General features: G+C 43.6%; 1 protein-coding gene across 1 annotated transcript; it reads right to left on the reverse strand.

Annotated features, from left to right (window-relative positions):
* Window positions 1-886: 886 nt before the first annotated feature.
* fam180a (family with sequence similarity 180 member A) lies at window positions 887-10,179 on the reverse strand. Its single transcript, XM_084573025.1, has 3 exons — window positions 9,954-10,179; window positions 2,422-2,519; window positions 887-2,104 (listed from the first exon to the last, which is right to left on the reverse strand). The coding sequence occupies exons 1-3, from the start codon at window positions 10,027-10,029 to the stop codon at window positions 1,775-1,777; spliced, it is 504 nt and encodes a 167-aa protein (XP_084429151.1). The 5' UTR covers window positions 10,030-10,179; the 3' UTR covers window positions 887-1,774.
* Between the last annotated feature and the right edge of the window lie 1,266 nt (window positions 10,180-11,445).

Genomic DNA, 11,445 nt, shown 5'->3' on the forward strand with positions numbered 1-11,445 from the left:
AGCACAAATCAGTGGTTTTCATCCAAAAGGCCTTTTACGGGCAAATCAATGAGCCGAGCAAATCTCCCGAAGTTACTTAGAGGCATCCAGCGCCGGTGGGGCTGGCGTCGACTCTGCCTCGCCTCGAGCCGTCACCTAAACTAACGCTTAAAGTCAGACTGCGTACGCGTTTCCGAGTCGTGACCGCGAAAAGTCAGAGGGCAACTTTTCACGAGCAAGTTTTACTTTTTTTTGCGAGCGTTTGATTAACGAGGCCTGCCGTCGGAGCTCAGATGCTCCGTTGCTTTTATTTCATTTTACATAATGTACAAATAATCAGACGTAATTTATTACAGCTGCACTGAGAGGAGAGAGAAAACAAATATTGGGGAGCTGAGAGGAGTGATACACGCAGAATCATCTGAAGCTAATAGAGCTATTGTAGATGAAGAAAACGTCTGAAAGGTACTCGCGGCAAAAACTTGAATAACTGAACCGTTATCTCAACAGAAGCATATTCAAAGTTTATTCTTTTGGCATATCATTTTCTCAACAACAATACAGTTTTTGAAATTTAGCGTGCAGTATGAGGGATTTACAGCTAATTACATGGTGGTTGAACGTGAAACGAATCATTTCGTGTTGTCAGTCCCTAAAGGGTTGGACTGTGTTCGTGCAGCAGGCTGCGGTAAGGACACAGCTCAGAAAAGCCGCCCTGAAGCCGCATTAGAAAGAGCAAGAATCAAAAAGAGATGGTTGATGGTAAATGTGTAAAAATGTGTTGTTGTTTTTTTGGACCGTAGATATGTTGTTGCAGCTGGAAAAGAAAAGACAGTTGGAGGAGGATTTGCGAAAATTAAAAATAAGCTGTTGATCACAATGATGGGATTTCAGCTGGATTACTGTGATACTACGATTATATTTTAGTTTCAGTCTTTTAGGTTTTTTTTTTTTGTTTGTTTGTTTTTTTACAGACTGTGCTCAGCAGTATGCCCCTGAAGTGCAGAACCTTAAAACTGCACCGATCTCCAGAAAGTTCATGTTTCACCTTGAATAGAGTAGCCGGGTTTAACTGACCTCGGTCAGCTAAAGAAAACCAGAAGATACGGTTAAAAAAAAGTGAGTGTGGACCCTGAGTTGAGCTTTTTTTGGGGGGTAAACATGATTTGCTCTACACCGATCAGGCGTAACATTATGACCACTGACAGAAGATCTTGTGACAATTCAGTGTTCTTCTAGGAAACTTTTGGACCTGACATTCATTGGTGTGGATGTTACTTAGACATGTAGCACCCACCTAGACCAGACCAGGCACCCCCACCCCATAGCAATGACACTCCTTGATGGCAGCAGCACACACACAAAAACTCTTTAGGAACAACTAAAAAAAAAAACATGAAGAACAGCACAAGGTGTTGACCTGGCCTCCAAATTCACAAGATCCCAAACTGATTAAGTATCTGTGGGATGATCCACAGAGGCCCCTCCCCTCAAAGGCCCCCACGAACAAAAATCTGTTGCCAGACTCCACAGGACACCCTCAGAAGGCCCATGTCCATTCCCTGATGAGTCCCAACTGTTTTTGAGGCACAAGGAAGGCCTACACAATATTAGAAAGGTGGTCATAATGTTATGTCTGATTGGTCTACAGCTCCTGTAATGGGATAATGTAGCTGGAAGTATAACAGCTCATACCGTATACACTAGGTGTGTTAAAAAAGGCAAAAGTCAAACACACTTGTTAGAAAGCCATGTGCGATCATGAGCAGGAGATCAATACATTTTCAAAACTTCCTCAAGAGGGTCCGAGGTCTCTCTGGACGGCTCTGAACAGACGGATCAGAGCGTCCGTCCACGCCTCTCTCTGGTGCTGGCTTGTGACCTGGGCCAGCGTCTGGGTCGTGTACACCAGCGTCAGCACCGTCCGCTCGAAGTCCTGCCAGCTGAGAGGCTGGCGCCGCTGGGCCAGCTCGGCCGCCAGGCGCCGGATCTCGGAGAGCCTCTTGGGCAGGACGTCCTCGCAGATGACTTCCAGCTTCTCCACACTCCTCAGGGAGGCCAGCTCCTCGTCCGGGATCAGAGTGGCGCGCTCCTCGTCTCCGATCTGCATTCCAGCCAGCAGGATCTGGAGGCCCGTTGAGAAAAAATAAATAAATAAATAAACACCTTCAGGAAGTATTGATGCTGCCAAACGACTGAGCAACTAAGTTTGTACCTCGCTAAAAACGACCCCAACAAACTATTTATCTAAACGTGAAGCGAGCTGAGGACATCATTAGTGTCAGGGAGACTTTGGGTAAACACATATTTTACACTTCTGCTAATGATTAGCAGCAGCACACAGTGTTTCAGCGGGAGACTGACCAGAAATGTGTGATCTGGAGAGGTCTTCTGCACATTCCCTGCATTTTCCAAAAGAAAGTCAACAAGAGCCGAACTGACCTCAAACAGCAGATTCACGTCTTCCACCGAGTGCTGGAACGTGGGGTTGACCAGCGAAGGTGTCCCTCGCTTTATCCTATGTGCAGACGGATAGAGAGCTAGAACAAACAAGAGCAGGAAATTGGATTAGAGGATCTTCCCTCGTATTTAAGAAATTAGACATCACGCTACCCAGTGTGGCGTGCGCGTGGGTGGGCCAGAGGTGGAGTAAACGCGGATTCATTACTGCTCAAATATTGTGCAGGTGGGGGAGAATCAGGCTCCAGCTGCGGAGAGGGTAATTGCTCTTCGACCTCCACACATGCTCCTATATTACGAGTGGCAGCGGCCAGTGCATCCAGAGGTGAGATATCTCCTTCTGCGCCTACGGAGGGGCAGGTGCAAATGACCTCATTTGGTCAGATTTCAAAGTGACGGTCCATGTGTGCAGCAGACCAGTGACCCGCCGTAATCGGAGATGCCCAGACATCGCTGGAATGAAGCCCCCCCCTCCCCTCCCGTTCAGATTACCGCTGCCTCATTTCTATGATAAAATGCAGTAAAATCCATATTTACTGAGGTGATAACCAGAGGCAATTCCACATGGCCACAGACCTCTTATCCAGAGGTAGAAAGTAACTAAGTACTTTACTCTGATACTTTAGAAGAGTACAAAGAAAGTTTGCAGTATTTTTTCCATATATTTTAAAGTGAAATGAGTGTAACCTAGCATGAAATCAATTTTAAAGCTGCGTTACCAATTCTTTGGCCACTTGGTGGCAGCGAAACACCTGGTTAACACAACATATCACCATTTTATACAGTAGTCGTTGCTGCTTTGAGCTAGCTTAGCATCAGAGCAATGTTAGCCCAGTATCCACTACTCTGTTAACTTCATTTCACTCCTTGCTATTTGTCGTAAACAACAACGACAATAAAAAACTGTCCTGTTGGCTGCTAAAGTTGTTAGCTAGCTAGCTGCTATCTTTTTTTTCTGTCTGCTGATTGAGGCAGTATGCATCCAGTCAGTTTATCAAAACTTTTATTTTGTATAAAAAAAGCCCGACTAGCTCCGTAGCTACAGCATGAGAGTCTTAATCTCAGGGTTGTGGGTTTGAGCCATAATTTGGGCGGCTGGTTTTGGGGAACTATGGGTACAGAAGCAGCTTTGGGACCACGAGGTTACTGGTTAGCATCCGCTTAAGGTCCACGACTAAGGTGACTCTAGCAAACTCGCTAACCCGGAACTGCTTCCCGGTTCACACAACAGTGTGTACACCTGTGCGAAACACATGGTTGAACGATTTGATGGGTTAAATGCAGAGAAATGAGAGTGCACTAACGTGTATGCCAAAAATGAAATAAATAAAAGATAATCATGAGTGGAACTTTAGAAAAGCGCAGAAATCCACTAGCAGCGATGTAGCAAGGCATTATAACGAAATTCTGATAGTTTTATAGCATGACAGGTACAAAAAAAAACATTAGCAATGCAAGTGAACGGGTATCATCTTGAACTAAACTCAACTTTGAGGCGGCGACCAGTGGAAGCGACAGATAGAGTAAAGTTATAGTTCCCTAAAATGTTTGCGGCAAGGAAACACCGCCCACGACAATTTCCCATTCTCATAGCAGGCTGGCAGGTTTGCTGAGCTGGCAGCAAAAGCTAGCTCAATCTATTCACTAGAAATAATTTTATGTTCTGTTTGTTTCACTAGGGAATGCACAAGTGGGTTACCTAGGCGACCACAGACTGGAACATCCACTAGCGACCAACTGCCAGCTGCAAAGAGATGGATGTTTGATTGAAAACCGCTTTATATGTGGACAGGGATTTAGGGTAACTGCAAGAACGATAATTCTCTGTGGGTTTGTCAAAAATATGCAAATATATTATTTAGTTTAATGTGTCCTTGCAAACCAGTAAATTTCTTCCTAATTAGCACAGAATGTATGTGTTGCCCATAACCAACCAGCAAGACATTCAGCATGGATCTTTTCTCAACAATACCTAAGGTGAAAACAGCAAGGATTTTTTTTTTCTTTTAGTAAAGACAACTTCTACAAAACCTCTTATCTGCACAACGAGGAGTCCTCAGGTTCACTGGTTTAAAATGAAAAACAAGAAAGATAAAAAGACATAGTCTAAGTTTTTTAAACTGGCAATGATTTATGAACAAGTCTGATCAAACAACAGAACTCTCATTTGAGAACAACAGACCAAGCGAGGCTGGAATAAAAATGAAGGCGATGGGGTCACGTAAGGATTCAGAGCTGTATGGTTTGTTACACAGTTTGTCTGCCTTCGCTGCCAAAGACTCTTTAAAATCCACTCATTTAAGCGGTTTGGTTGACACACTGCTTCAGGAGAGGGAACGGAAAAGCTAATTTGATTTGCGCTGAAAGCTGAAACTTCCTCTGAGTTTGTCCAGACGTTGCACTCTCTTTTCTTTTCTTTTTTTTCTCCCCTACATACTCCGCAGCCATCGAGTGCCTGGCTCAGCGTGTAAGCCAACACACAGATCACACACGCCGATCTTAATGAGGTATACAGTGTAAACACCGGGCTTCATCTGAATTTTGGAACAAATCCTCCGCCTTCCCTACAGCGGCGTCTATGGATTGCTGCCTCGCCAATTTTTCAGTAATGATCAGCACCACCGCCCGCAGCCTCGCCGGCCAGACACATTTAGCTTTATGGCAGTTGTGAGGCCAGCCAGAGCCACATACACTGGCTGATCTCCCCCCGCCTCCATGTACCTGCGTGCTGCTTGGGTGACTGCCAGTCTCAGCTCTGGCACTGCTTCAACAATGCAGGCACCATTCACAACGTAAAGAAAATCTGGGGCTCTGTGTTCCAAGTTTGAGAATAACACATTCCACAAATTTGGTACATTTAGGTAATCCTAATATTATTGTAAACCTTTCACCTCTCCAGCCTGTTCCAGCCAAACGAGGAGCCTTCCTGAGTAGACTGCCCTCCAGAATATTCCAAAACTGTCAAACTACATTTCCACACATGGTTAAGTGAACTCACTGTGATGCCTGTAATGCAGCTTAAAAAAGTATATAAAGCAAACCCCTACACAACAATCAGGCATAACATTATGACCACCTTCCTTATATTGTGTAGCTCCAAAACAGTCTAAGTAACATCCACACCAATGAATGCCAGGTCCAAAAGTTTCCCAGCAGAACACAGAGTTGTCACAAGATGGTCAATGTTATTTACGGTGGTCATAATGTAATGCCTGATTGGTGTATTTCTGATTTCTATAAATTCAACATAAGCTACTCTTACATGAAACAACCTCATTCTGGTCCAATCACAAGTAGTTTTCGACTAGAGTGCCTGATCTGATCGGCCGCAGGAATAAATCCACTCATTTTGCCCTATGTGGGCTAAAGATCAGCTGGCGTGACGGGCCTCTGGGACGGACAGAAACATGGAGGTAGCAAGGCAATCCAATGTTTAAACAAGTGTTTGAAAAGATGATCAAAGTCAGAATCAGCGTGGGGCAGCGACGTTGAAAATGTGGAACCATCTTGGTCACCTGTCTTCATCTGTTGATTGAATTCAGCGTTGCCAATTAAGTATGGAATTTGCAGATTTGACTTCTGCAGTGGGCAGATAATGCCTATATTTTATGAGATGTTATTTAGCATCCTTGTAAACAGTTAAGTTGGACTCTCCCATCAGAATGAGTTCAGTTGAAATATTAATATGTAGCCAATGACATATTATTTTATTCCAACTTCATGGGCAACAGTTTCCTTAAGAAGACGACAAAGTAAGTGTTACCCAGCGTGAAATCAATTTTAAAGCTGCATTATCAATTTTATGGCCACCGGGGGGCAGCGAAACACCTCATAATCACATATTATCTTTTTATACAGCCATCGTTGCAGCCACCTCAGCATTCATTACTACTACTATTTGCATCAGAGCAATGTTAGCCAAGCATCCACTCCTCTTTTAACTCGTTGTGGTTGGAATCTCCCACAAGAATGAGTTCAATTGAAATATCAATACGTAGCCAGAGACGAGCACCTGGGCAAGTCTCACGTGCATTGTCAACAGCAGGGTAGGCATGCCCGTGCAAACATATTAGATACTGAAGAGACACCGCAGCTTCTGTGGGATGTCGCCGATGTAAACAAAACAACGCCCGGGAGACAGAGAGAGAGAGAGAGAGACAGAGAGAGAGACAGAGAGAGAGAGAGAGAGAGAGAGAGAGAGAGAGCTCATCAGAACAAGGGTTATGTTGTTAAAGGATGGAGGAGCAGCGGGGAAACGACAGCTCGGAGGCCCACCCAGCGCTGATTTACATTTAAAATTAATAATCTGTAATTTACATAAAAAGGCCTCCACCGCTCCCCATCATTGTTTTCTGTAACATAAGAGTCCTTCGGCATGCTGGGGAGTAAGTGTTTTATGTTTTCGGCTGCAACAGTAGTTCGGAACAATGCCTACTGCTAATGTGGTTGGCGCTGCTCTGCTGTAGATCAGCGCTGAGGCTTAGAACATTTATTAAGCGAGAAAAAAAAGACAGTAAAATCGCTTCTGTAGATGTGCAATGTCTCGGCAAAATGAACTAGAGGATTGCAGTGCGAGAAGGAAGCTCGGGTTCAGCACGAAGATGAGCAGAAACAGACAACGTGGCAAGGAAATGAGGGAATCCACACAAAAGGGGCTGGGAACAGGTGCAGAGGTGGCGGGTCACAGGAAAATTAGCAGTTGGGTCTGAGATTTCCATCTTGTGCAAGCGTTCACCCCTCCACACATAATGCACATGCGTCACTTTACCCCATATTGAGCTGTGCATTGAGATATCTCTCATGAAATACTGTCATTTTATGTCAGCACACAAATGACAGGTGTGGAAATTCACAACGACTGTAATATTTAGCAAATGCACATGCATATAGCGCACATGCCGCAGGTGCAACTAATGCCGTTTTACTGCTGGGTGGTGTCTGGACGCTATAAAAGAGCGGAGAGTAAATATATTGCATTATATAGTAAACAGTGAGTTGGTTAATGATACAGCTGGCGGCTGGTAGACGAATTAAAGGTGCTTAACGGTGAAGAAAAAGAACTGTCTGTCGCAGTGACTACATATAAAGTAAAGGCATCCATGGTACAATGAAATTTAGACGACAAATAAAACTACTCATGATACAAGTCACTGATGTCTTTCCCCAAGGACCTACGTAATTATTCTGCCATGTTTATGCGGGACAGTAAAGAAAGAATTTTTATGAAGCGTGAAAGTGACAGCACAACTTTAATCACTCCCGAATATCATCATGTGCAACAGAGTGCGAAACATTTTGTATTAAATTCTTCCGATGTTAATGCAGAGAAAAACAAACGCAACATAAGGCTCATTTTCAAATTGAAGCTTTAATGTAATGCCCTTATACATGTCTGCTTTCCCCTGCATACATGGCTGCTAGTTCCAAGCCCAGCCATCCGTCTTCCAGCGCTCCAGACAATCAGTGTTTGGACGGGCAGGCTTCCCCCAGTGTCATTATGTAGATGCCGGGAACTTGTAATCTCCCGCTAACTGCTTGCAAGGAGATGAGGGAACAACAAAGATCCATTAATTAGCCGGGCTAAATGGTACTCCTGGCTGGAGGGATGACTTGACGAGCGAGAGGGAGGGAAAAACAAACAAAAAAACAAAACGGATGTCTGGATCCCCCCCGGAATACGGTAAAAGAGGGTGAAAAGGACACGAGGGAGATTAAAGTCTTCGCCGAAACCGCCCATCCTCTGTATTTGCATTGTTAAAATATTCCCGTAAGTCAGATTTGAAGGCTCGTTCTTTATTTACAATGTAAATACCGACTTTGTTTTCAGTACTCCCACTGTGAGGTCAGTCTACCAGGAGCCAAGCTGAGATCAAGTCGTGTAGCGTTGACAGGGAAGCTGATGGGATTTGACACTGTGGATGTTGGAATAGTGGGGACACTGGATGATAACTGGAGATAGAGGAGAAAGGTCACATATCTACAGTTTTCACTGGTCCCCCATCCCCCACCCTCACAAAGACTGTGTGAGCTTAAACCGTTTATCGCCACTCTTATTTTGGTGTTGGCTCTTTTAAATGAGAAAACAAAGAGTGGCACTGCACTAGTCAACTTTGATAAAGTTTATTTTGCAATGGCTTAAATGACAATGTGTAAAGTGTAAGGAGTTGCGTGTAGTGACAACGCAATACATGCAACCAAGGTCTAAATTACTAACAAAATGCCTGTAGCTAGCTAAAAACATGTGATTTCCTCATGCCACATTATGATTTTAGCTTATTTTAGCTATGTGTTAGCGAGCTACTTTTGTTAGCTAAGGCAGGAATGTTACTGAAAACATTAATGTTATTGAACATCTTTTTAATTTATCCACATTTTCACTACAGCATAGTTGGCATAATATCAAACTGCTTTAGCCTAGCTTAAATAAATATAGCAAGTTAAAACCTTACGCGCTAGCTGCTCACGGAAGCAAACTGCGCAAATTCTTCTTAAAGATGCCTCATGTTTTATTGCCTTTATCCACTTTTTGTCTCCTGAGTTAAAAAAAAAAGCATAGGTCTGGGTTCTTTGTGCTGTGTTTAGGCATTTTTCAGCTCCTTTTGCTCGTGAATTGCTAGTTTTGCTAAGTTAGGGTCGAGACGGAGCTTGGATTACTGTGTTCAAGAGAAGAAGTTTTCAGATATGGCAGAGTTGATTGGTAAGTTTAAAAGAAATTGCAATTAACTCATATAAAGTTGGAGGTCCACCAAGGCTAACAGCTGCTAAACGGTTAGCTTTTTGACGGCATTAGCATTAATTGCAAGTCTGAGAATATTTCAGTTTATTCCTTTTTGTTTCATTTTTGGTTCAGTCTCTTAGCTTTCATCAGCTGTGTTTCCAGCAGTGCGTGTCACCTGTGCAGCACCTAAACAGCAAACATAGAAGGTTACCTAACAGCTTGTGATTGAGCACTTAACTTCTAAAGTTAGCTGAGGCCAGGCTCAAAAACACAAAACAGCTTTCTCCGCTGTGACAAAATAAGGAAATGAATTCAGCATCTTTTATGACCAGAACTTTCTTCTTGGCTTTTTGCTCCAAAAAAACAAAAAAACAGATTCTCCAGAAGTTCACCAGAAAACGAGATGATTAAACTCTTCTGTAGCTGGTTATGGCATCTTGTGACTTTGTGATTTTCAAGCTGTGTGTGAGCTTGGGAAAGGAATTTCCTCTTTGAATGGATCCAGTAACAACAGGCCAGTCACTTTTCATTGGAAAAGATCTGTTGGTGTCCTTCAAAGTTTCCCCATAGCCCCAGAAAATAAACACATTCTTTCACAGGAGCAAAAACATGCACATGCAAGCATATTTACATATTCAAATATGCATATAAACATATTTTCTAGTGAGCTTGTATAATTCTACGTATGCGGGACGTTATATTTCTCAATGCACATGTTATTTTCTTTCATTGTTATTACATTCTTATTATTTACTTATTACACTCATTAGTAAGACGAGCAGGTGTGTCCTCCTACCTTTCCTGTGGTGCTGAGCAGCCGCCCGGTGGGTGGACAGGTAAACCACAACGAGTAAAGCCCACCACTGCGTCATGTTGATCCTCACACACAGACCTACTCCCGCACAATCAGCACACCCTTCGTCCCGTCAATCTCTCTCAAGGGATGCAATCACAGTCTTGAATGAACATCACAAAAAGGTGAATGAGATCCCCCGCCTTTCACATCTCACATGCAATCGTTTCATATGCGGGACCATTCCTTCGTTCACCGCATTCACTTTTCTGTCGCCTCCTCCCTCCATCCTCCCTCACTCTCCTTTTCTGTTATGTGTGTGGGTGTGTTTGTGTGTGTATGTGTGTGTTCTCTCCTCTCAGGCCAGGCAGTCTGGGCTCTCATCTGGAAATCATCAGGGCTTTCGCGAAACGCCTGCCCTCTTGGCTGGACTTTTTCACACAGCTACTGGTTCAGTTACTGCGAGACTCTTCAATCGACTGGATAGCTAGGCAACTGAACATCAGCTTGGGTGACTGACCTAACTGCCGGGCTGATTGACCAAGCATAATGGCGTCCCGTGAGCCAGGAACAAACCTGTGCAGAGATGGACGGCCTCCTTAGGAAAGCTCAATAGATTGATCGGGCGTCCTTATCAGCCCGGAGGTTTCTCTTTCAACTTGAGCTTTGTTTTTGTAATTTGAACCATCATTTCTCTTAGATAACATTGCATGCGGAAGGTTGACTGCCAATATGTGGAAAGCCAGACAAAGAAATTGGCAGTCTGGAGATCTAACAGGTTGAAATTAAGTCTAAGGTTTAGAGAGATTAATCCAAAACTGACTGCATTTGAAACATTGCTTAAAATCCAAAAATGAAAGATGATCCTTATTCTCTGATTGATTAAGAACTGCTTAACTACCACAGGTGATGTGAAAAAACTCACAAACTGGGTACTTTTTCAATCAATTTCTACCTACTAAAGGCTTGTTTAACAGGTTACTGTCATTGACTACTTACACATGTGGGTGAACTCATCAAAACACGAGTCGTAGGATTCCTAAAAAAAAAGGTGGTTTTGAAGCTCAGTGTGGTGGTCCTGGTCATTGCCATCTTGGTAACGACCACTTTGGCCACCTAAACCCAAAAAGGGCAAAGAGTTGAAGCGTGAGTGGAGTTTAGGCAAACTGCTTGGCACCTTATAACCCAACCCCTTGACTCAAATTACATCAATCAGGCATAACATTATGACCACCTTCCTAATATTGTGTGGGTCTCCCTTGTGCCTCCAAAACAGTTGGGACTCCTCAGAGAATGGACGTGGGCCTTCTGAGGTGGTGTCTGGCAACACAATGTTCTTGTGGGTTGAGGGGAGGGGCCTCTGTGGATCATCCAACAGATACTTGATCAGTTTGGGATCTTGTGAATTTGGAGGCCAGGTCAACACCTTGTGCTGTTCTTCATGTTTTTTTTTTTAGTTGTTCCTAAAGAGTTTTTGTGTGTGTGCTGCTGCCAT

Source organism: Chelon labrosus, assembly GCF_963514085.1.
Source record: "Chelon labrosus genome assembly, chromosome: 23".
In the NCBI taxonomy this organism is placed as follows: domain Eukaryota; kingdom Metazoa; phylum Chordata; class Actinopteri; order Mugiliformes; family Mugilidae; genus Chelon; species Chelon labrosus.